This window comes from Tachypleus tridentatus, chromosome 9, assembly GCF_004210375.1.
Source record: "Tachypleus tridentatus isolate NWPU-2018 chromosome 9, ASM421037v1, whole genome shotgun sequence".
In the NCBI taxonomy this organism is placed as follows: Eukaryota; Metazoa; Arthropoda; class Merostomata; order Xiphosura; family Limulidae; genus Tachypleus; species Tachypleus tridentatus.
In genome coordinates this window covers 113,520,985-113,547,753 of record NC_134833.1, presented here as the reverse complement: position 1 = coordinate 113,547,753, position 26,769 = coordinate 113,520,985, and the positions used below count along the sequence as shown (strand labels likewise).

The following is a 26,769-nucleotide window of genomic DNA, read 5'->3' as shown; positions in this document are numbered from 1 at the left end:
AATGGAACCAGAACAATCCCATGCATCACCACTGTGAAACACAGATGAAAGAAACTGATGAAGGAAGATAGAGGACTCAAAACCTCTGTGATGACTTATATTGATTGGTGGGGTACTGACATCCATGTGAGGCTAGGATGAGGGCTCCCAATCAAAGGGGTCAACTGCATTCTGATGTCTCACCCCATTGTCATTAGTTGTCACAAAGGTATAAAGTCATTTGGACCCTAAGAATGCTACCACTCTACTCTGTAGCTGAATGGTTATGGTGTGAAACTCCTTCAGCAGAGTGCCTCCATGTTCCACAACCCCAGTGGCTTGGAACTGGAAAGTGGTAAGAACTCCTATGCTTCACTCATAGAAAGGAAGGGGGTAACACAATGGGGAGCCTGGAAGAACATCTTCACCTGAGAGAGTGCACTGGGTTACCACAAAACTATATTTTGAAAAGCAGAATGTGTTATTCACATCTGGCTTAGCAGCAATCCTGTTTTGTTTTACCCATGCAGTCCATGTGGAATGAGCATGTTTATGAAGCAAAATAACATGAAAACATTAACTTACAAGTGATTTTGTGGAACATTCCATCTCAATGGTATGCAGGTGAGACCATGGAAAATAAAGTGTGAGTCAACATGGCTGTACAGTGCCAAGTTCGAGTTAAAGAATACTTGGTTAGGCACCATTCGCTACAGAGTGAGATCCATAAGATAAAGAACTAGAGAAAGGCCCCTGAAAATAAAGTATCAAGAAGAAACCTTGATATGATAGAGATAGTGGGATATGAATGTAGTGAGTGTAGTCCACATGCCAGATTGCAGAATCTCCTCCACTGGATGATAAGAATGAGAAGCAAAGGAAAAAGTGAAGTGTCAGATTCAATGGGAGGATACCTGTAATAAGTTCTGGGAGGAAACAGTTATGGAGGAGTAGGCCAATCAAATGAAAGGGTAGATTCAACTGGTATGGGTAGAAGGTGAAGGATCCTGAAGGAATTAGGATTGCCAGGGAACAAGGAGTCAGGAACATTCTCTGGAAAGGAGCAGTTTGAGCAATATGACAATGAAGAGCTCTGGTCAGGCATGGAAGCCCATTTGGATCCAATTGAGGGTAAAAACAAGAAATGGAAGGAAGAGAAATAAGAGAAAAGAGGAGCCAGCCTCCTGAGATGCCAAGGTCTGTGGAAGAAATGAACAATCTGAATAAAGGAGAAGATAAACAGGGTGATAAAGGGTATGTTAAACTTCAGTAATAAACAAATTTAATTGGTAACATCCATATAGTGAGATCCACACAAAAATGAACTAGAGAGTGGCCCCTGAAAATAAAGTATGAATAAAATCTCACTACTTGGCAGAGCTGGGCAATAAGAAGCAATCAAGAGAACTCAACAAAAAAATGGAGTGGATGAGACAAATCACTTGATGAAGTAATTGGATGGGTGCATACACATAAAGATACTTGTGTGACCCATCCTGGCTGAAGACATCAAATTTCTGTGAATAAGGTACAGGTATTTTGTTGTTGAGGCTTGTAACCACAAAGGCATCCACAATGGAAGAACTCCACAGATGGCAAAGATCCCCTAAAACAAGGAGATGTGATGCTCACTCTGAGGAATATATTCAGTTGGGGCACAAAAGACAATTGGCACCCAAATTTAAAATGCCTGGGACATAACCTGCAATTTAATGCATGTGAGCTGTGTGAGTTAAGTATAAAAGACCCAACATCTGAAAACAGAGATCTCTGGACTGAGTGTCCCATGGCAATTGATATGTGTTACTACCATAGAACTATCAGAATGAACAATACCCATACAATGCTGGGTAAGAATAAACAACTGATGCAATACCCAACACAGGGCTAGATGTTCAAGAACACTGATATGCAAAGTGCTTTCATCCACAATGGTTAAAGCCTCCTGGTGACTGATCCATGCATCCCAATCCTGAATAGATGCATTCATGAAAACATGTAGATTTGGACATAGGGGAGGAAGTGGCATGCTCACCAGGATATGGGCTTTGTCTAACTACCAAAGTAGATTGTCTCACAAGGAAGAGGAAGAGAAATGGTGAAGGAAAGAGGATCTCCAGCAAGGTTCCATCAATCCTGAAAAGATCTTATATCAGCATGACTGAGAGGGATCAATAAAGTCACTGATGTTCACATCCCCAAAAGTGATAGAACCTTGTGAGGAGTAAGTGATTAAACCAAGAGGATGCAGCAAACCAACAGTTCTATTCAATAAAGTCATAAAGGAGAAAGCTGGGCCCATCTTGTATGAGTGGTAAAAAAAAGGCCACATGACTGGACAAGCTACTGAGTGGAACTGAGGAAAGACTTCTCCAGTTTGATCAACAAGCCCACATGAGCCACCACTGAAAGAAAACCATCAAGTATGACTGGTCAATTCCTGTTTTAAATGAACCAGGCATTCAAGTGACAGTAAAATTGTAATCACAGAACATGAACATGTTGAACAAAAGCTCTGAATACTCAGCAAATATGTAATGTGCAGAAGCAAGTATACAAGGGAAGGCCCAAAGTGATAAACCACCCAGATATAGACAAACTGAAGATAATAATGAGATTGATGTGATACTGGTACAGGTTTATATGTAAATAAGCATTGGAGACATCAATTTTGGTCATCCACCCCAGAAAAAGCATCCATCTTGTGGTTAGAAAAGACTCCATAGCAGATCAAGGTAGTGAAATGAAGCAGTTGAGGTGCAATAAATCAATTTTCAGCTATTGGAGGTGGAGAAGGAGTTTGATAACAAATCCTTCTGACAGAACCTGAAGAATCCATTTATTGTCAGCAAAAGGAACACCAGCAATGAAGACCCTTGAACAGCTGAGCTCTCACTGGGTAGTCACAGGTATTGGTGGAGATAAAAGATACATTGTCTAGGAAAGTAATGAGAAGTACCAAGAGTAAAAGAAATGGATAAAGGCTTGGAAGGGGAAATGGTAACTGAAGGCATATGAAGATTCAACTGAGACAAATAGACTATGATATTTGTAAGGGTGGATTGTTGTTGGACTAATACCTAAGGCTCAGAGTATTAGGTACCACATCAGAAATGGGGCCAAGCATAAATCCATAAAATGTGTCAAGGGTAAACAGACCTGAGCCAATATGGCATCACAATATATAAGGTCAAAACAACAAAGAAACCTAATGTCATAATAGAAAATATGTAGATAAAGTGGATGATAGAAGAGCAAAAGCATCTCCAGAGAATCCCTCAGGATTACTTTCAAGAGTTTCAGGTAGGTGTATGGAAGAAAGATACTGTATTAGAGTAGTACGAGTAAGATGAAAGTGGGAATTATTTGGCATGAGTAAGACTAACCGATGATTAGGGAGGTGCTCCCTGAATAAGCATTAAGAAACCTGACAACTGCTGGTCTACAAATCAGTAGTCAGCATAATAGTAAGAGAGTGCAAACTGACCTGAAGGCTGCAGGGGGCTAGGCATGCTGATCCCCTGAATTAATTGCAAGGCAAATTGATCAGTATGAACTAGCTTACCAAGTGAGGGAGAAAAATAAAATGGGTTTGAAAGATCACTCCTGCAATAAGGAAGGATGAGGTACATAAGAAATAAGGGAGAGGGATAAAACTTTACAAATCTGAGATGCACAATCCATAAAGACTACAGTAGACTTATCAGGTTGGGATGGAAAAAGATTATCAAAGTCCTAATTAGTTTGCATAGAATCAACCTGTATTTGTCCAATGTAATGTTTGATCTCCTAACATATAAAAGTAGATAAATTCACCATTGGGTCACCAATACCTGAGGCCTAAGAAATGTCATAATTTTTCTATGTTGGAAATGTATTTCTGATATGCATTTTCCTCTTCTCAATAGATTAATTTTCTCGTTCTGTTCTTCCTTCTATATGCAAGATTTTTTTATAAAGTATGGCACAAACCTTCTGCATCCCCTATTGGAATAAAAAATTTCAACATGTCTTTTATGTAAATTATCATGTGTCATCTTTTCATTAATAGGAGAGCACTACTATCACAGAACACATGACTCTCTCTGTGCACCACTACCAGACCTTCACTTCAAAGTTTGGGAGAAGATATAAGCAACTGAAAATTATGGTGTGGTAAGTGGAAATATATTTTCACTATAGGAAAATTATAACTTTCAATATGGTATTTCTCTCTTACTACCAGATTAGCTAGAATCCCACACTGAAAAGGGGGATTGACTTGTGAGAAAGAAGAGCAGATATATCCTTCTGAAAAAGTCCAAAGCATGCTTCTGTAGATAAGAGAACCAGATCAGATAATCAGAAAAAGAGTACCACACTACTTCTGAACCAGGTAGTTCCTTTCCAAGATCAGCTGGAAACAAACATGGAAGAAAAGAAAGGGAGCATATCCATGTGGGAGATAAGTCAGGAAAATTATCCCAACAGGAGAAATATGGAAACCCAATCCCACAGAAATAAAGTGGGTAATGAAGGATGTGTCCCTTGATATTGTATGGCTAGTGCTTGGTAAGTCAAATATATCCCAAATGTCCTTGCTGGGTGTCAACATCCATGCAGGGGAATAATGAAAATCATACTGGCTTCACCTCAACCCCTAAAATCATGAATATGAGGAAAACAGTGATCTCAACCCATAACAAAGGAGTAGCACTGAGTCAGAGATATGAGGAGGTGTCATCCCATATCCAAGGGAAGTCTGTTGCATGCAACTGTGTGACTGGTAAGAAACATCCAAAAGTCAATAATATTCCTTTCAAACAACAAAAATAGAAAAGTTCCGAGTATACTCTCCATGACCCACTACACAGAAGGCAAAATCAAGATGGGCAATCCCAAACTTGTGTGAGGACTTAAGTTGATTGGTTTACTTGATATCTGGGTGCTAAAATCTGCTTAAAGGTAGAATGAGGATACCAAACTGATTGAAGGGGTGAACTGCATTGATACAACTCACTCTGTGGTATGTGTCACTAAATTCAGAGGATGGTATGCCTTCTACACCAGCAGAACACCACTGCCCTACTCTGAATTGAATAACACCATGTAACAAAATTTTTATTTTTTTTTGTTCCTAGGCAGAAAGAGTTATTTCCCAATTGCTTATGCCTAAAGTAAATGGAAAAGACCCATTTTTCTCTTCAAACTTTGCTTTTGTGACCTGGGAGCATACAACAAAAACATGATGGGAGACTGTATTTGAGGGCTGATATGCGAAACTGATTTACATTACAGTCGCTAATCTCGAAAAAATACTCACTTCTAAACATTTTTGTACAACTTTAGTATAAATAAATGTAAATCTTGATTCATATGTTGTTTTATTCAGACCTTATGTAAATAAAAATGTGCAAATTTGCCCGTTTTTACATAGAAAATAGGTTAGTTTCTGAATTTCATTATCCAGGTCACAAAAGCAAAGTTCGAAGGGAACAATGGCCATTTTTTTGTGCTTTTACAACATAATCAATTAAAAAATAACATATACTGTCCAGGAACAAAAATTGTGTTACACAGTGTAATTATCCACTAGGATGTTTCCATAATCAACCACCCCAGCAGCTTGGAATTGGTAACTGCTAAGAACTCTCATACTCTACTGGATAAAGAGGATGGGGGAACAGTATCGGAAAGCCAAGAGAAAGAGCTATACCCAAGACAATGCAATGGGTGATAAAGAAACCTTATTCTGACAAGCACAACATACCAATTTATTCAATCAAGGCATTGGAGGGTGGGCAGCTATCGCCTTCTGCTTTACTCATGTCATGCAGGGGTAGTGAGGCTGCAGGCATCTACAGCCAAAGCCCAAGGATGGGAGGTGTGGTACCAAAACAAAGGTAATTTGTGATTTAGAGTGGTGGCAAATCTATCAATACCCCATTGATCACAAAGCATCAAAAACAAAGGGGATGAAGGGATCACTGCACTGGGTAAACCTAGTCAGGTCAGGAAAGAAAATTCCCCACAAAGTTGAGAGCACATGACACACCATCAAACAAATGTGTTAATCATGAGCCCAAAAAAGAAGATCCAGTGTTATAAAACCCTGGGATTTTGAGTAGATGCCACCTTGGTGATTAATATGAGCCACCAATGTTGAGTTGTCAGAATGACCAAACAATCTCTGGAAATGGAAAGAAAGTGATCCTAAGCCTGTGTGATAGCAAGGAGTTTGAGGATGTTGACATGAAGTGAATGTTTCCTCACAGACAAACAGGCAAAATTGAACCCAACAACTGTTGTTCCAGATATGAACAGTTCACCTTACAATAAAAGAGGATGGACTGATCCAAAGCCAGCAGGAGATGGGGCATACCAATTCTGTCAACTAACTGGGAGGTGAAACATTCAGTGTGAACCCAAATATCAGGGGACAGGGGAAAAAGCTAAATACAGTTGGGAGGCAGAATCATGTAATAGGGAAGGATGTGTGTCATAATAAATAGAAGCAACAGACAAAATGTCCTGTGCCTGAGAATTGAAAACTGAGAGAGTCAATAAGGGCCTAACACAATACCAAAGTAGGTTTGAGAAGGCAAGGCAAACTCTAGAAGGGTGGAGACAAACGATCAAATTCCTTATCAGCCTGGCCAGACTCAAAAGGGTCAGGAGGAAAAGGGGAAACAGGAGAAAACAAAGACTGTGCCATATAATGTTCAATCTCCCTGTGAAGAAAGGCCAAAAAATCCACCATCAGGTTGTTTACTCCTGTGGTCTGAATTATGGCATCAAACGAATGAGGTGTACCCAAAGTGGTAAGGTTTACTTCATAATTAATGCTTGATGCAAAACAAACAAGCAAAATCTTTCTCGGCAAAAGAACAGTAAATCAAACACTTTTAAAAGCAAAAGTGGATAAAAATTCTTGAAATAGAGGAAATTAAATTAAGTTAAACCATTTCAAGGAGTAGATTTGGATGGTTTGGTAGTGGCACACAGAGGGAGTCACATGTTTCATGTGACAGCAGTACACTCCTAATGATGGAGAGATGATACATGATGATTTACATAAGAGACATGTTGTAATAAAGGAGTGTGTGGAATGCTTATAGTATACATCATAAAAAGTTCACATAAAGACAGCAGCACAAAATGGAAAAACTAATCTTGTGAGTAATGGAAAGTACATGAGTAACCCCCAAAGTGGAAATGTTAACTTCAGAATTCGTTCAGAATTGAGCATCGTTGGATCTTCCAACACGACAATGACCCTAAGCACACATTGAAATTTGTGCAATCCTGGTTGCAGAGGAACCATATAAGTGTTCTGGAGTGGCTATCGCAGTCACCCGATCTCAACCGAAATGACAACGTTTGACATGAGTTGAAGACCAGGGCTCATCAGTGTCATCCGAAAAACTTGCAAGAGTTGGAGGCCTTCTGTAAGGACGAACGGAAGAAAGTACCAGTCGAGTATTGTCAAACGATCATGGAGGGTTATGAGGAGAGACTGTGCCAAGTAATTCACCTGAAAAGCTGCAAAACTGACCATTAAAGTAGACGCATGAACACTTTCTGCTCCTGCTATGTTTGGTTATTTGTTTATAAACAGTTTATTTGTCACTCAATTTACATAAAAATTTATGTAGATGTGTGTTAGTATAATATTTATAATATACTGTACTTTCATTATCCTAATCTTGATACTTTTTAAGTTATGAGGAAAAAAAATACTCATGATGCAGGGGTACAAACACTTTCTCTTGTAACTGTAGGTAACTGATAGATAGCAATTGAAGAAACAGGCTGAATAAAAGCAAATCCATTTAAAAAACAACAACTTTGTAAGGAAACAAACAACAGAGTTTGTCCAAACCCAAGAGTTGCCAAACAAGAAGTTATAGTTCAGTAGAGGAATCTAGAGTCACATGAGCATGCCATGCTCCTGTTGGTGAGGAAGTGATATATGATGGTTTACAAGAAAGAAATGTTAAAATCTTGAAATTCCAATAAGAGGAAGCAGAAGGCTTGTGGCTTACATGAAAAAGTTTGCAAAAGCAGCAATGAACAAGAATAGCTAATTTTATGAAATGAGGTAAGTACTGTATCAAAATACTGAACTTTATGCATTTCTGACTATATAGTATAGAATTTTTACGACTTAAATAATTTTAAGTATAGTATTTTCACACAGTTTTTATATTTAAAATCCACCTCAATGACTCATCCAAAGTTTTGATTAAACTTAAAATATGTTTTTTTCAAAAATTAAAAGTTACATTTGTTTTATTTTTGTTACATGCTAATTTGCATAATTATGTAGAATTTACACTTTCTTACACTCTAATTTACCACTTAGATTTTTTGCTCATTCTATTGGATTTTTGTTCAAATTTGACCCATAATATGTTGAAATTTGTTAAAATATAAAGTACTTCTAGAACACTGAGAATTCAGTCTCTCATTATCTGTCAAATTTATGAATCATGAACTGCATTAAATATTTTCTTGAATATGTATGTATTAAACGACCTCACCCAATTCAAGGTGTTTCAGACAATGCAAGTACACCAAGATACTTTACTTTCCTTTGAGTAGAAGTTTTCAACATTATGTTACTATCTTATTTATTATTAAAATCCAAGATAATACTTAATAACATAAGATATCAAAATGTTATTATAACACAGATAAGACTGTCTTGGTTATGGAATGCTAATTCAAATAATGGGGTAAAAAAAAACTAGTTTAAAACACATCTCTTGCAATACAGAGCATGAACATATTATATAATTTTTAAACACACAGTAATATACAGATATAACAAAAAAGTGATGCCTTAATTGTCCTGTTGTTGTATTTACGCTTTTATTTCAGTTTTCTGGCATTTACTTTGAACTTAAATATTTAACTCAAAACTTATATAAAATCAAACTAATGTCTGTATAAATAGAACTAAACTTTTCACTTTTTTCTTTATCATTCAAAAGTTTTACTTGCCAAGAAATGTTTTCAATATGGAAATGAAATGGAAAAATGTTGGGATGCAGTTAGTGCTTATCAATTAGTAGAATTTAATAAATTGATTAATCGTTAGTCAATTATACATTAAGCAATTTTATTTACTATTTTACCTATATAAGTCAAGTATAATATATATAAAAAACACAGTCAAACAAACTCTTACCAAATGTCTTGAATTTTTTCATAGATGTCATTTTTCTGTTTTATAAATGTCACTACATTGTAAGAAAAAAATTATTAGGGTCACAAAGTTAATATGGTACTATTACCTATACAATTATCAGTAACTTTAGGTTTATACAGAGCTCCTGAGCTACCACATTTTTTAGTCAAGAATTCAACTGATCACAGTTACTTATGCATACATCTCTTAACATTTTATTTTTAAAAACAATATATATATTTGAGAATTGCAAAAATATTTCAGATATACTACTGGATAATTACTTTGGCTGAAATAACTATTCAGAATTTAATAGAGCATTAAATTCATTCAAGAAAACATTAATTCCTCTTTTCTTGTAGTAAGAATAACAACAAAACATTTAACATATACAGTGTTCATTAACTTGGCTTCCCACAAGGTGAACTGTATATATATATATTTACAAAGATCAACTACTCTACAAATGAGATACTTTTCTTGGGAAAAACAGTTATGAAAGACCAGTTAGTTGCTTCAATTGCATATGTAGGTTACTGTGTTGACACATATACAAAAGAACACTCGTTAATTATTTTCTCTTACCTTATACAGATCTAATGAACATAAATTATATTAGTAAAATAGTGCTTGTTAATATACTGCATGCATTTACATTTTGAAATAATTTGTTCTACAGCAAATTCTGTGACTTTAGAACGTTGCATGCATGTTATAATTTTTATTAGATAATAGAATCATTAAAAATAATTTTTGGTTTATGTATTAGTTTCACTAATAACTTTACTTGGTACAAGTCTTGAGATTTATCTTTATTTTAGGGACAATCCTGGGGAGTTATACACGAATCATCTGTATTAATACAAAGTAAAAACTTACTTGAAGAGAAACATTTAAACTTACATAATAATGCAATTCTTTAATACCAACATTTTAACTGTGCTTTCATAAGGATAAAATTCAATAAAAAAAAATCACTTGTATCAATTTTTCGAGTGCACTGTTACCCGACTTGTATTAAACAATAATTTTTTGAAATCAAAGTAATTACTTTCTAAGAAAAATGTCAAATAATGTGCTTAAGTCAGCACTTTGCACATTAAATGCTTACTATTTTTACTATCAAAAAAGAAAATTATTCAGGCATGAATGGAGATAAGAAAGTGAAGCCATTGCTGAATCATAACTAGAGAGAATAAATAGTTGCTGAGGTCTACAGTTAAGTAAAAGCAAAGAAGCTCATACATTATACAGAGAGTCGAGTATATTATATTAAAACAATTTTTGAGCTCAACATGTTACATTTGATGTCACCATGACTGGTTAAGTTCTATCTGATGGCTGTGCATCTTAACATTATCCCTGAAATAAATTTGCCATTACAAAAAGTATCATTAAAAGACTATCATGACTAAAGCACACCATTTTCCCCAACAGGTTTCCATAATCCATCTAGTGTATGAGGACAAATGTTACCCAGACCTACTTCTGCAGCCTGATCAAAGAGAAATCTGCAGTTGCTGTATCTGGCAACTTTACCATACATCTTTGTATGAAATAGCTTGAATACCTTTTTCATTCTCTAGCTTTATAAGGTATGGAATACCTGAAAGGGCAGTATGATTGTCACACAAGGGGGACAGAGTATTGATCTAGTTACAGCTGAGAGTATGCTGAGTTTACCATGGCTTTTGTTCCACTCTCCTGATCCTTAACTTGTCCCTGGCACAGTATCTAATGATGACAATAAATTTGTTTGAAACTTTTTTACAATGTGAATGTACTACTTTAGAATTTCTTTTTTCTTTTTACCCACAGATGATTAGAAAATAGCAAAACCAATCAGACTAGTTCCACTCTCCAGAGCATCAGCCTTTGAGAGTGAACCTTAATGAGGTGTAACACCAGAAGAACTACACAGCATTCACACAACATCAAACACAGATAGGATTGCACAAAAATGATTGGCTGACTACCTGAAGAAACGTGGACCTTAGACAAATTGAGCTGGATCCATGCAACATCAATTTCTGGGACTCACTACACAGAAGTAGAGTGCAGGAAACAATATCATGCAACTGAGGTAGAATGAACAATCACAACCAACACAGGTGTGAGAACTTAAGTCAACTGGTTCTATTCAAATCCAAAACCATTCACTGGAACTGTCACCCAGTCAATGGTAGATCAAGGGATCTTATCCAGAGTAGTGAACTGCAATGTTGTAGATCCACTCCATCCATTTTATTATACAACTGTGATTCACTGGTAAGCAACAAGGCCTCCTATACTCCACTAGATGAAGGGAAGATGGGGGAGAATACAATGATCAGTCTACAAAAATGCAGACACTGATGACAATGCAAAGGGTGACCACAAATTTCCTATTTTTAAAAGTGTTTCAGGCACTCTTTAGCTATTTATGATCATTAGCATTTTGTCAATAGATGAATATATTGTATAAAAATTTCACTTGAAAACAAAAGAAAATTTTCCAAGCTACCAGAAAAAAATACAACTGTTTCTGAGTAATTTAATGATGCTGATTCTAAACATTATGTCAAAAATTGCTAATCACCTCTAGCTTTTGATTTATGTTAGATTTATCCAAAATATTCATTACAATAACTTTTTTATAACTTTATTTATTCATTGAAAATTACCTTAAAGAAAGTTCAAACATAATACATAATAACAATAATACCAGTTTAACAAAGCAATGAGTGTAATACGATTATATACTGAAAATACATTCAGGTATGTTCAAAACTTGCACTGTTGTATTATTTTTATTATAAATGTTGCATCATTTATGTGCTTTCAGTTTCACACTTTAAGAACTAACAGTAATCTTCCATCATTACATAAATCCATTATTCTTGATAACACTGTTGTATTATAAAAATATTATGATGAAAGTGCTCACCATGCCCACTAAACCTATATCATTTGGAAAAAAAGTCTAAATGGAAGTGTAAAAAGTCCATCTTAGACCCCTGTAGTTCTTCAGCATGTCATCAATCATCACAGCACAGTTTTCATCCCTGTGATTTCCTAAGAAATTTCGATAGCCAGTGTGAATAATATTTAATGCAGCAAGCTTGTGTTTTTTTTATTGAGTACTATTTCAAAATTATCATTCAATAGTACTTCCCGAATCCATTGCCCAACAAAGATATCCACTTTTATATTTGCTTCACTAACTTTGGAAACTTGTTAATCAGATATTAGAAACCATTACCATTTTTGTTCATTCCTTTTACAAAATTTTTCATGAGTACAAGTTTAATTAATATGAAGTTAGGGCAGAAACACGTTTAGAGGACTCACTAAAGGTTAATACTCAATAGTTTCCCTGATATTTAATTCTTTCTGATTGACCACTCCTTCTTTTTGAAATTATATTTATCACCTTGTAAATCCCAGAGATACAGAAAGTAACAGTGCAATAACTTTTAGCTCACTGCACATTTTACACCTATGGTGGACATTTTTGATGGCCCCAGGTATATTCTGAATGCTTTGACGAATTTCTTTCATGTTCAGAGCATGAGCAACAGGAGATTTGCAAAAGTACAGTTTTCATGTTAACTGTAGAGGAGTCAATAAAAAGTTTTCATTCTTGACAATGATGTTCAGTAGCTAATCCTTGCATTAGTACATTAACATTTGCTGTAGTGAGAAGCAAGACTTTGAGGGTAACTTTGGTAAACTGAAACTCTACTTCCTGGAGTTAATAAATTTCATTGCTGTAAATGAGAACCAAAACATTCTCCATGGTGTTTTGGTAGAGACAAGTTACAAATCAGATCATTTAAACCTTCTTGTGTGATCAGTTGAGAGAGTTTATGTTAAGATGTGACAGGAATAGAATTACTAGTTGAAAATGATTCACTGTGTTATTTTTGGGTTAACATTCCTGTTTCACAATTTGATTGAAGATGTGGCACTGGAAAACCATCCCTTTGAGGTATTGGTCTCATTGCAAAATCAATACCTGGATATTTAGTGTATTGTTAAGTTTTGGATGAATATCTAGAAACATTATTAATGCAATTGGGAGCTCCAATTGACACACTTGTTCTCTTGTTTTTTTTCCTTACCAATCAGTGTTATCTTGAAAATTATTCAAATATATCTACCACTGTTTCTGCTTAGCACAAAGTAAAAAAACATCAGTTAATAGTACAAACACCCAACTAATGACTTAATGCAGATTAGTTATAGTTTTTTTTTAATTTTTTGTCTATCACTCATAATTATGATAAACTATGGTAACTGTAATTTTTACAAGAGATACTTAACAAGTCCTCTGATAGAAGTTATTATATAATTGAGCAAAACACAGCTCTTTCTCTAGAAACTATGGAAGTTTTGTACCTGCAGATGATCTGCCTCTAATTAAGTGAGCATCTGTTCAGCTTAAAAGTTTGTGGTACTTATTATACACACCACAATGAAAAAAAATGCATTAATTCCTTTTGAAAATCATCTACATCCCACCCTGTAGTAGCTATAGCATTTTGCCTTCTTATGCAGTGACATGCTAACAACTGACCACAGATACTTGCCACTTCTTCCATTTATCAAGCAATTGGGTGCCTAGGTCTTTATCTAAAAACTGTTAGAAGTCTGGACTTAAGCATCTAATCTGCTTGTAATTTCCTGAGCATCTTCTCAACTCATAGTTTTTGGAACAGCTATATCAAGATAAAAAACTTTGTGGTGTCCTTTCTGTAAGGATAAACTGTCCACATCATACTGAGCACCACATTTTGAACCTAGCTTATCAAAGTACAAATTGCCTATATCTTCAAATTTTGAAATGTTAATCATATCACCAAACCTTTCTGGTACAGCATCTATGGATTTGGTTGCATGCATGTGCATGTTAATTGCATTGGGGTTTCCATGTTGCTTGTTCTTTCTTGTGTGTACTTTGTATCCATTTCTTAAGTTCCTAATGTACTATTGACCAAAATAAATGCACATATATACAAAAACCACCAATGAACAACTGTTAGCAGTGTTGTAGCTTGGCAATGACACTACTGATTTAAACTCAGGAAGCATGTTATAATATCATTATCCTTCACAGTTTATTGGGGTGAAATTATGTGAAATACAACTAGCCACCTTTTCAAAGAAAAATATGGATACCTTTTCTTTGCATGATACTGATTTTTGGATGCAAGCTAGCCAAATTTTACATGTTTCATTGCAGTTTAAGTGTCAGTTCATACATAGTTCTGGGTATACAAACCCCACCCATCATGGGAAGAATCCAAGTTTACAAGTAATTCACCTTTCACTTAGTTCAAGTAGTCGCTAAAAAAAAAAGAAAGTTGATTTACATATAATGGCAGGAACAGATACTTAAGAAGGTAAGCAAAAAGACAGACTCTTAAGACTACACATGTGGAAAGAATAGAATTGACTTAAACAGAAGAGTTGAGGCATTCCTATGAAGAAATTGTTAAGCCAGAAAAAAGAACATAAGCAATGTATTGTGATTAAGAATGACAAAAAAATTAATTTCTTTACATGGACAAGATTTAGGAATGCTTGGAAGATACAGATATTTAACTGAACTCAACCATATACTTCTTTCACATATGTACCAATGAAGAAAATAATAATGCTAAGTGGCAAAAGTCAAGTCTGCCCACCAAGATCATCCCCTCATGCTACAAAAAGAAAAGTTTAGATTTACAAAATTCTTAGAGGTTCATACATTTTTCCCATTGGCAGTCTATTTAGATGGAAAAAAGGCAGGAAATACAAACTTTGCAGTTAAGAGTAAGCCACTTCAGTTTATAAAATTGATATATAAATTGTTTTCATAAAAAGTATTTCTGATCAAAGTTATACACATCTGTAATTGTTTGCCTGATATGTGTCTTTTGTATATATAGATTTCAATGGATTTAGTTTAAATTTAATTTTGTTGTTTTGGTGAGGAAGTTTCCCTGGTGGTCTGACTGATCTTGTATCATCTTGAATTTTCTTACATTGTAAAGTAATTTATGGATTGTTGTTCCCACAAGTTACGCATTCATTAAATCTTATTCTTCCAGTTATTAATTATGAAAGATGTTTGTATCTGAAACCTGTTAGGGGTACAAAACATCAAAAGATAGCTATTACATTGGTTTCATAATTAATTATTCTACAAAGTTCTAGTGTTTTGTGGTTTTTTTGCTAGTTTTAAACCAGCAGCTATCACAATAATTACTTAATCTCAATGCCCAATGAAAATTTTTAAAATTTTAAATGTTTTTGCGGGTTTACGCATGGCACAAGCGTAACACATATCGATTATTTATAAGGCCAAACAAGTAAATCACAATCGTCCACACCTGCACCTTTGGGTTTGTGCTGTGACTGATACGTATCACTCGCTGGGATACTGTGCAACAATGGTGGTTGTATTAGTAGTAGGCCTAATTGTTGTCACTCTGCGTTAAACCAAAGGCAGTACCTTGTAATTAATTAAAAACAAGAGAAGGACGTTGCAAATCTGCATAATTTAGTTCGACAATATACACAATGAATCTGAAAGGAAATAAAATAAGCTATAAGTATAATAGGCCTGGATATATTTTTTTAATTATCCAATTGTGACAAATTGAAGACATACAGTGTAAATAAAAACGTTTTTGTTTCAAATAACAACTCTTATTAATATAAACAGACGTTCACGGTGAAAAATAAAAATTGTAAAGCTAAAATTAATATAAGATGTTACAGACTTCATATTCTCATTAAATCCAACTTATTTTTACGATCTTCGTAAGGTCGTGAACTGTGACGATAAATTTCAGCACTGTTTTGTAACTTGTAAAAGAACCTCAAAACTGTTCAGTGGCTGTTGCCCTCTCCTCTTCCCAAAGAAAACAACCCCTTAAGTTTTCGACGGTTAGTTGCTTATTTTTATTTATCAATTGTTATAGTATTCGCTTTCATATGCACACGTAAAATATTCTGTAAAGAATCTCTTAAACAAGTACCTTTTTTCAGTTTGTTCTTACCCTTTGTAACACTCGCGACAGCTTTCATAGTTTAGACTTAAGAGTAGGGTCACATATGATCCTTTGCTGTAGAATAGTCTCAAATTATGGTTATTTGGAGTATTTATTTGTTACTATCTGTCCGTAAATATATATATATATATTCAAACACATATAATTTTCAAGTGAATATTCACTGATGTTTCCTAATTAATACTGTGAATTTCGCCTGTGGCAAATTTAAGGTTGTATGGCTCCAGGAGCTCATCATTTTTTGTGTAATGTTTCATAGAATAAAATTATCAATGGACCCTCATTAAGACCATGGGCATTGAGGCTGAGCCCCCTGTAGCCCCAACCTAAATACGGTCACGTGGTATGTATTGACCAATCTCAAATTTTTTGTATAACTCTTAGGAAACCTTTGGTAGTTTTGCTATAATTTATGTTAAAAAAGAAGAGTACTTAAGTGGCGTGATTGGCGATATAAACAGGCATAAATTCAAACCTTAGAAATAGAGAGACCAGTATAATGAAAGAATGTTTAAACTTCTAATATATATATATATATATATATATATACATCAAATTTAATGTTTCAGATACTGGGACAGGCTTTGTTATTGTTATAAACTATATTTGCAATATTTTAATTTAGTTGTTCGCTGGAGGACTTATAACGTTAAGATCGCATAACTTTTTCAAAAGTGGCTCTACAGGGTGACCCGTAAGGCCCTACCCATCCATATGTTATTATGTTATATTCAATTACGCATGCATTATAAATTTGTATCTTTTTTCTCAGAGAAATATGGCCGATGTAAGCCCATTTACACTTGAAGAGCGTATTGTAACATGGCGTCGCATAATATTATGCAGCGAGAATGAGGGACTGCACGCAGATACACTGGATACATAAGATATGGATGGGTAGGGACTTACGAGCCACCCTGTAGAATCACTAGGACATTTATGGATATAAGTGATCGAGAGGATTTGCAAAGCATTTATAAAGAAGGTTACGTTATAAATACAAGAATTAGTGAAGCACTGAGCAAGCTTTTCAGCTGGCACAGTGTGTGCGTGTGTGTGTTCACAGCAAAGCCACATCGGGCTATCTGCTGAGTCCACCGAGGGGAATCGAATCTTTGATTTTAGTATTGTAAATCCATAGAGTTACCGCTGTACCAGCAGGTGACCAGTTGGCAGAACGACAGCCATTCACTGAAATGCTTGACCATTGTTAGTTATTGCTATTTTCAATTACTCAATCAATTAGCTTTGAATTTGAAATAGTACTAGATGTCAAGAAATATATACGTGAACAAGTAATAATATTATTAGTCTGTAGTAAATACTAAAGAATAAATAAAGTGATTTGATATTGTGGATTGGATTTTTCAATAATTGAGAAAACTCACTTAACGAAACTACACATTGAAACATCTTTGTCAGACGTGGGATTATTTTGGTGGAAAATACAAACAAACAAATCCACGATTGAGATTGTGGCTTTACTAAAAATTCGTAGACAAGAGGGGCGAGAAGAAAGATACTACAAATTATAGAAATAAGACAAAAAATTAAAATATTTAGAAGAAGGGGACATAAGATCTAGAAGAAAGAAACAGAAAATTTAAAAGAGGAAAGAGATAGAAAATCAACAAGAAACAGGTCAAATTAAAAGGAAGAGAAAGAAATTTAAGAAAGAAGTTAAAAAGAGTCAAAGTATTTAAAGAATAACTAAGATTAAAATAAATCTGATAGAAGAAAATACTGATCAAATAACTGGAGATATACAGATAAAATACAATGACAATATTGAAGAAAGACATCAGTAAAGTACAGAAATGCTGTAATGACAAACTTCATGAAGTACTTTTAAAATTAAATCTTTAAGGTAGAAAAGAACAAAAAATAAAATATTTGGAAAATTAATTGTTGATGCAACAATTAAACCAGCCACACCTCATTGTGTATCTTCCCAAGAACTGCAACCTGAAACAACATTTACTGCAAATTGTAGAATAAAAGAGCATATGTGGCTTAAGCATTTCACAACTACTGCTGTGCAATCTGTTACTACAAGACATTTTTGGACTACCTCAGCCATGCCTCTACAGAATTTATTTAAACCAATGGACTAAGATGAAAAGATATCATGGGATGCATATTAGGCTCACTTTAAAATAATTTCTGAAAAGAATAGATGAAATAGTGAACAATGAGCTATTCACCTCACTACTCATTTAAAAGGACTAACTTTAACAATATTAGGTAATATTCCAGCTGATATCCATAAGAACTATCAAGCATTGAAAGTGGGTAGCTGCCTTATCTAATAGGTTTGGAGTAATACACTAAAAGGAAGAATCCAAAGCAAAGATGTGAGGCTGTACAGTTTGTACTTCCACATCAAAGATCATCATTAGCAGTCTCCTTTGAGGAAATATGGAGGAAGTGTGACATAAATTTGTCTAATGCGAAATTATCATCTCACGTTCAAGAACTTTATGATCAGCATTGTATAGGTTTTACAGCTTCTTAATGCCAGAGATTACATGACTTGTACATAGAATATCATGACATCTTCAATGGACCTCATGACCTGAGTTGAAATGCAATATCCAGGGACCACGGAACGTTTTTATGAGTGGGGGGGCTAACAGGCGGAGTCCAGGGGCAAAGCCCCTGACGGGGGTTCAGGGGACTCTGTCCCCTGAAGCTCCTCGATTTTAATCATATTGATAACCCATTCTGAGGCCCTGTTAGCAGTTCTTCTTCTAGTGGGGACTATAAAAAAATAATAATAAAATCGGTTTTCTCTTTCTGTGCCTTCCAGTATGACTTAAATTAATCTTAAATTACTGTTTAACTTTGCTACTTTAAATTCTGCAACATCAACTATCATTAGCAGGTCCTTACAAGGAAATTTTCTAAATAGAGACTTAACAAACCTCATTGAGATATTCTGATGCTAGATGCTAACCTAAATTTAATGAAGTAAAATGTGTTTCGATGCGATGACGCAAGGTTTGTTGTCAAGGGACTAGGGACGTTTCAGATTGTGTTTGCGGGGAGGGGAAGGGGACTGAGTATGAATATGCATTTAGGTTGCTTACAAACTTAGGACTGAAAAAAATCGAAATAGAGCTAGCCTTAGTATCTCAGTAAAATTATATACATGGATGACACGTTACTTCATCAATGCATAGCTATATTAATGATATTTTAAAATGGAAATATAAATGAATAATGCCACAGTTGCTCTACTGGCCTATTCACCTTTATATATCAAATTTCATATGAAAACTGATATCATAATTTTACTGACCTCATTATCATATCGCAAAAGTATAAACTGATGTACGTCGATGGATAGAAATACAAATCACTTTCACCAAGGAAGAGTAAAATTACCGTATGTGATCTAATGATGGGAGCAACTTCCTCCAGCAAAGTCGTGTTCCGTGAATACACCGAGCTTCACCTTCCTTCTGTCATTCTTTTGTACAAAGTCATTGGCAATAGAAACGAGGTATAACGATGCTGTGCGTTCCTTGTGCATGTGAAGAACTGCCAAACTATTAAAACGAGATTGGTTCATTGTTGATCGTAGCCATGTCTTGAGTCTTCTGGCCGTCGAGAAGCTCCTTTCTCCTACAGCATTAGTTGATGGGTTAACAAGCAAGAGTTTGACTAGAATTATCACTTCCGAGATTAGGCATCTTTGAGGTTCTTTTAGCTGCTTCACGGCCAGATAAATGTCGTTGAAGCATTCAAAGTGACGATCTTCAGAGTCACCGCATAACAGCCCATTGAGGAGAGGTAGTTGTGCCTTGAGAGAAAGGATGTCCAGATCATCACCGTATTTGTCCGCCAAGTACTTCAGCTCATCAGGAGTATCCTCTTCTCGAAGACATTTCAAGAGGAGATCTTCCATATGTCGATACGCCTGGAAGCCTGGCTGATCAAAATGAAGGTTGATTGCATTTATGGCAAGGTCAAGAACCTCAAAGTACTGCATTCTGTAGAATTCCTTGGGAGACGACGGGAACGATGGCTCACCGGTTCCTACCTCAAAACGCTTGGGCGCTCTCTTCTGTCTTGGCATTTGAGGTTCGGAACTGTTGAGCTCCATTGTGTTTCGGTGCACTTCTTCATATATCTTGTCAAAATTACCATCATTCCTCATTTTATCAAGAACGCCTGCTACCAGTTTTGCATTTTGTTGCCCCTGTGCTGCAGACATGCAGGTCTTCTGCAATGTTTTTGACAAATTGTCCGTCAAAGAGTACACGGCGACACCAAGATGAAGAGCGAAGAAGTACTCAAATTTCTCCATTTGGGATCTGATACCTATTATTCGTGCCCTCATTTCAGAGTCTAGACGATCTTCCAGACAAACGTCCCACTCCAAGAGAAGCGCTTCGTATTTGGCAATGATGCGGTCGAAGCTTTGGCTGCGAACTGTCCAGCGAGTTGGGCAAATCACCTTTAGACCTGCTGTTTCTAGGTTGATGTCAGCTTTTATTTTTTCGAGCAGACCTTGACGCTTTGGTGAAAATTTTATAAGCTTGCAGATTTCGTATGTGATATCTAGGGTATCAGCTAACAACTTAGACCCTTTTGTTGTGACATATACTGCCAAATTTAAGGCATGCCCATGGCAATGTGTATAGTGTGCCTTAGGAGCATCTTTAAGGATTTGTTCAGCAACACCTCTTCGTGATCCAGCCATAGGACCTCCGGCATCGTAGCACTGGCTGATAACATACCCATCCCGCGCCGGTCCGTACGAAGCTATCTAGTTAGCTGCGTGCGGCCGACCGGCCAGCGAGGGATCGGGGCCATGCGCACACCCGTGATGTTCAAATGCTGCACTTGAAATTTAAAAATCACGCGTGTGCGCAACGTGTACACATCGAGCATGAGCGACAATAAGGGTGAGAATCGGTGCGAGAACTCCGGGCGAGAACTGTAAGAATATCATTTTGAGCGATAAACTTACCCATATTTAGGTCAAAATGGATTGGGGGGGGGCATATTGAAGGATTTTCCGGCACAAGTCATACCCCATGTTTATGGTTTTCTTGGGAAAAAAAAAAGTAACCTATTGGAGCGGCATACACCCATTAGGCGAGTACCTCTTCCCCCCCCCCCTACCGCCCGCGCAGTTAGAACGCACACATGAATGTGACCACGTGGCGGATACGGCAGTTGCACACTGCTAAATCCAAAATATCTTCCGACCATGTGATGGGTGGATACAATCACTGAATCTATTACCAGTGGCAAAATTAACCATGTTTAACTGAGCAGACACAAAATGTTCAAGTTTTCCACATATAAGGTCTAGGTTTCAGGTTATCAAAAATTTTACAGGACTATGGACATAGGCTGATTATTAAACATGGAACTTGATTAAGGCCAGACGAAACACATGGAATTTTAGTAATATGTTTCAAATCAAATGACTTTGTGTTGTGTTTTCACTTCATCAAACTAAGCTGTGCGTAAAGCTGTATGCCTGTACATAGATTTGTGAATGCAGTTCATATTCTTGGAATTCACAATGTTCTCGTTTCTTTAATTATCAAAGACTCGGCATTTTCTGGAAATCTTAACTGTAAAATTGTAATTACATTGGGGAAGGGGGTGGAACGGGATATTGACAATTGAGACCAGTCTCACGTACAGGTCATGTTTCCATTTATGTTTTGAGTATCAAATTCAGGGCTGCCACTCTAAACTTTTATTAATAATTTTTAATTAATAATTATAAATAATTACCCATACCCACATGATTACTGATCTTTATTAAGTGGGATTACCTTGAACATCATTCTCATTGGATTTGCTCAATTTTAACAAAAGTTAACAATTTAGAAAACCCCACACCCCTGTGAGTGTCCAAACTTGATTAAAACCATCCCGCGTGTCAGAGTTGTGCACAGTAGGCCTATTAAATGCTTAATTGTAAGTAGATAGCCTATAACTTACAAGGCTACAATACATAACATAACTGTCCAAGAACAAACGGACAATTATTAATCTAAGTTTATTTTGTACCTCACTCTCCTGATCCTCACTGGTAGAAGCATGATCCATCCTGAGCTTAAATTCTGTATCAAGGCATCTGAGGGAAATTTTGGAGTCGTAATGAGACGCCTGGTAGGTTTTAGAATTAGTCTGAGCCAACTTCGTGTGTAGTTTATCATGCACACATGTACGTTATGTGTGTGCATACTGTGTCACGTTTTGTTTCGGTTCTTAGAATGCATATATTCGTGTGTGTTGTGACAGTTAGCTCGCCACCACGCACGCAAGGTCCACGAATGAAAAAAAACATCGTCACATTCTATTTGAAGTCACGCAACAATACGCGCGCACAACCCCATGCAACACATACATGATTGATATAGTGTGTGTCTACATCTCTGTAAGATAACGGTCATAATATGCAATGAAATACAGGGCACGGTATGTAGTACAGATCCGTACGCGCGCCGTAGGCCTCGCTCGTTTATTTATTTATTTTTTATGTCGCGCACCTACGTCACCGCTCGTGTAGTCATGTAGGAATTTAAATAGGGTAAAACAAACGATATTGATACCAGCAGGATGCACCAAGCAACAGAATAATGAAAATTTTATTTTAACCAAGAATCAAAATATTATCTATCTGCGACATTTCATTTTTTTTTGCACTATTGGAAAAAATGGTTGTTAGCCAAAAGTGTGTTGGAATCTGCTTTGCCTTTCTCCAGTGCTAAATAAAGAAATACTTAATTTGAAATTATTCTCTGCAGCACATTTCCTGAATTTACATTTTCTTGATGCTTTGAAACTTCTTTGTTTTATATCAGTGGACATGAATACCACAGACCAGTTGTAAAGAAATATTTTTGTGCTGTAATCTACATTGTGTTATTCTGAAGGTTATGTTGAATGCATTATTTTTTCTATTTGATTATATAGTATTGTAACATTTGTAAATTGTGATCATGGAATTAAACTTTCTAAAACCTTGTAGAACTTAGACAATGGAACAAGAAACAATGACTGTTGAGATCCTTATGCTTGTTAAAGTTCAACATTGCAATGTTGACAGGTGGAACAGGTGGCATCTCACTACAATCCAACATGATTAGTAATTAATAAGGAACATTCAAGGCTGGAAAGACATATTGCAATAGGGAACACCATGAGATATGGTGATGGATTCTAACAAATCACAATGGTACATCTAGCCATCCCAAAGAGAACTTAATATAAGAACTGTGCATTAGACGATGCATACATGAATCTCCAGACGTTTTGGAGAAGGTGATACTTTATACCTTGTCCAGTGGCCAGGGACTCGACAGGATGTGATTATGAGGTGTAGCTTAACATGTCATGTTATCACAGTGACACTAATGGCACATGTTATAGGTTGCTCTTCCTAAATACATAGGTACCACAGATTTACAGGAATGTGCATGAATTTGTATGACAGCAAATGGGTGAAAAAACAGTGTCAGAATAAAAGTTAAAGGGTTATGATTAAGTGTGGTTGTGCTATGTGTTTCAATCATAAAAATAAGTTGATTCTGGGCAGGCTGGTCCATATCTTGTCTGTGAACAGCTCAATCATATTAAATATGAGTTACAGTGATCATGTTATGTGCTTAAAATATGGTAACAATCTTAAAATTTACATCACTGACAAGCTTCTAGAGAAACAAAGGTGTATGAGCAGGTTGACTCTGAATATTGAGTCACATTACCACATCACAACTGAAGAGAATTAAGAGATTGGTAATGCATAACCGGCTATCTGTGAAGAAACAGATGAAGAAATGCTGATGGAAGTGCAATTCATATGCCATGGTGGTAATCTGAGATGACAACAACCTCTTAACCATTACTGGGATTAACTCCTTGCTCAACAACTAATATGATTGTATAATCGAAAAATCATAGATTGAAATGATGGGGCACAGCTTTCTTTCCAAGCTCTCAACTAATGTTCATGGTACAATATATACATGATACACTGTGTAATTGTTAGTTTATTAGTTCAAAGTTAGAATAGTTTGTTGATTGAAAAATTGGATAATTTTTTTTCATCTTTCTGAGCACTCAGATTCAGTTTTGTGTTGAATGTTGGCATGTTTACTGGTATAAACTTCCTGAATGAACTCATGATCTTGGGCATTAATTAGCATGACTTCGTGCAGTGTCATTGAGTAAGATTTCCTCTGGTAGTCTCGTCATTAAGTGCAGTAAGGTAGTTGTGCTCTAGAAGAGTAAGAGTTAAATTTCTTCCATTTTGATAACTGTTTATCTCTGTCATATCTTGTGTGTATTTGATATAACAAGTTTTTCCTGGTTCCTAGATGTCAACATTAACAAGATAAAGATAGAAATTTGGGCTGACTGAATAATTATAATTCTGTAATTAAGAAGGTGTTTGGAAGATTTTAAGTACCCTTTAGTGTGTGTATGTGAAAAATATGCTATTGATTACCATATACTGATGATGGTGACATAATTAATATGTGACAATGGATTCATAAATTGGACAGCATGAGCACATTTTCCATGAAAGTGTTATATACAAGGCTATAACTATCAGACCCTTTATTACATAACCCTTTATTAGGGTTGTGATGCAAAATACTAAAATGTGATACATTTGGAGTAAATATATAATGGTTTGCTTAGACTACATTGAGATATAATACAAGATGTACTATTTGGATTATTACAGCTGGTAAAGAATATATGCAGTTTAGTCTCAAACTGGAATATTCATAAGCATGGGATTTTTCATCAAGGGAAAGACACATCGTAACAATAGAAACTATATCCTATTGATTTTTTGTGGCCATAATTTCTACCTTATTTAACGGTATTATTGACTTTTTAAAATATTTGACTATGTAGTTTCCATATTGTTATAGCAGTTACATGTGGTAAAAAAAGTTGTTACTTTGGGTTTGTTTCTTTGTCCTCTAGTAGGTGACGTCTCCTCTGTCCACAGAGATATTTCACTATTGCAAGTGGACCCTGAATGGACCAGGTTAATTAGTACTGTAATATTCTTGGCTGCCCGACTATGATATTGACAGCCAACCAATGATGCCAAGGTACAAAGGTCATGAGATGATACTGTTTATTGGACAAATAAATCAATTTATGTTCCAGCTTTAGGCACATTTTATTTTGTTCAGTTTTTGGTTTTCATTAAGAACAGTTTGGAAGAGATTCATCTTGAGAGGCACAAAACTAATGAGCTGTTCACTAATCCAACAGAGGTAATTTTTCACCTCTCTACAAGTATGCACATTGTTTTCATCAATGTAAGGACAACTAAGATATTTGTGTGGTTTTGTCTTTATGAAATGAAGTTACAATATGATAACCAGTTCTTTCAAAATGAAAGGAAACATATATTAGAAATTGTGTTTAGTAGTTTTGACTTCTATGATTGAATAATTTATGAATATTGGCAAATAATACGTAATGTTTTATTTTGTTATTTCTGAGCAAGTTAGGGGTAATGTATCATTTTTTTATTAACTTCATTGGCTGTAGTGTTATAGCATAACATTAACATTATTTTTAATGTTGTAATTGAAATTTTAGCTATAGGGTGAATCTCTAATCAGTCTAGAATATTTGAAAATACTAATGAATGAGAGACTTAGTAAAATATCTAGAATAAGGATCAGATTGTGAGTACGAGTTAGACAGTTGGTTAAATTAGCTTGAATCCCAATGTGTTAATGAAAGGTGGGAAATTACTTCCAAGGTGAAAAAAGAATGATTGGTGTAAAAAGCAGGTGGTTACAAAATTCCAGTAAACGAGAAGTTGGAAGTTACTCGTAATGTAAAAGTTATTTTGCACCTTATGATGTGTGAGTAACTTTCATGGAGGAAGAGTGCATTTTTGGAACTGACATCTTTATGAACAACAAGGTAATTACTACACTTCAGGTTGAATATCTGGAACCACCAAGAAGTGAAATACATAGACCAGGAGTTATTAACAGTTCTTTATCTAGTGACTAGAGTCATATCAGAACTAAATCCTTTGGCATTTTTAAACAAATTAGTGGTTTGAAGAGCTTTTCTGGATGTGAAGAATAAAGATGTCATAATAAAAAAAGAATTTAGAAATATTTATTATTTGAAAGTTGATGACTGGATTTAAGTAATAATCAGTGATGATGAGAAAACCCACTTGTAGAGAAAAATATATTAATAAATATAATCAAACATCTAAGCACCCCCTCTACATTCTTACACTCAGTTACACAATCCCCTTCAAACATGTGGTCAGCTATCGGTCAGTTACCTCTTTCTTTCTTTGTGAACCTGATGATGACCAAAGAAGGTTGAAACACTCCACTACATAAACATTTTCTCAACCCAAACCAGCTGTTTTAGATATATTGGACTGAAGTTTGAGTCATTGAGTATGTTAAGAATTTTAGTAGCAATGGAAGTTTTGATTTTGAACAACAAGCTACCACTGACCATTCTGTAGCTATTTTATTGCTTGTAGAGTGTAAAAATATTTTGGTAGCATTTTAGATGGTGCCATAAACATTAAAA

General features: G+C 35.4%; 3 protein-coding genes and 1 long non-coding RNA gene across 16 annotated transcripts in view; 1 reads left to right on the top strand and 3 right to left on the bottom strand.

Moving 5' to 3' along the window:
• The window catches only part of LOC143226081 (uncharacterized), a 67,949-nt gene extending 45,441 nt beyond the window's left edge, over nucleotides 1–22,508 (bottom strand). For 3 of the 13 annotated variants that reach the window (XM_076456552.1, XM_076456557.1, XM_076456556.1), the window contains exons 1-2: nucleotides 16,162–16,320; nucleotides 9,152–9,203 (exon numbers count right to left, since the gene is read on the bottom strand). Coding sequence is in view for 6 of the 13 variants with exons in the window: in XM_076456557.1 (XP_076312672.1) it covers nucleotides 9,152–9,182 (31 nt within the window). In the remaining 7 variants the exon portion in view is untranslated. Of the gene's footprint in view, nucleotides 1–9,151; nucleotides 9,204–12,077; nucleotides 12,206–16,161; nucleotides 16,321–22,233 lie in introns of those variants that run through there. The other 10 variants (XM_076456548.1, XM_076456559.1, XM_076456561.1 and 7 more) reach the window with 8 other exon arrangements.
• Nucleotides 19,589–20,125, bottom strand: LOC143227229 (uncharacterized). The gene has a single exon (XM_076458708.1). It carries the CDS (start codon nucleotides 20,102–20,104, stop codon nucleotides 19,592–19,594), a length of 513 nt encoding a protein of 170 aa, XP_076314823.1. The 5' UTR covers nucleotides 20,105–20,125; the 3' UTR covers nucleotides 19,589–19,591.
• On the bottom strand, nucleotides 20,155–20,902 carry LOC143227455 (52 kDa repressor of the inhibitor of the protein kinase-like). Its single transcript, XM_076458899.1, has 2 exons — nucleotides 20,230–20,902; nucleotides 20,155–20,189 (listed from the first exon to the last, which is right to left on the bottom strand). The coding sequence occupies exons 1-2, from the start codon at nucleotides 20,900–20,902 to the stop codon at nucleotides 20,155–20,157; spliced, it is 708 nt and encodes a 235-aa protein (XP_076315014.1).
• LOC143226085 (uncharacterized) lies at nucleotides 21,840–26,333 on the top strand. The gene is made up of 2 exons (XR_013014285.1): nucleotides 21,840–22,335; nucleotides 25,168–26,333. It is a non-coding gene; the product is annotated as an uncharacterized LOC143226085 (long non-coding RNA).
• The last annotated feature ends 436 nt before the right edge of the window (nucleotides 26,334–26,769 follow it).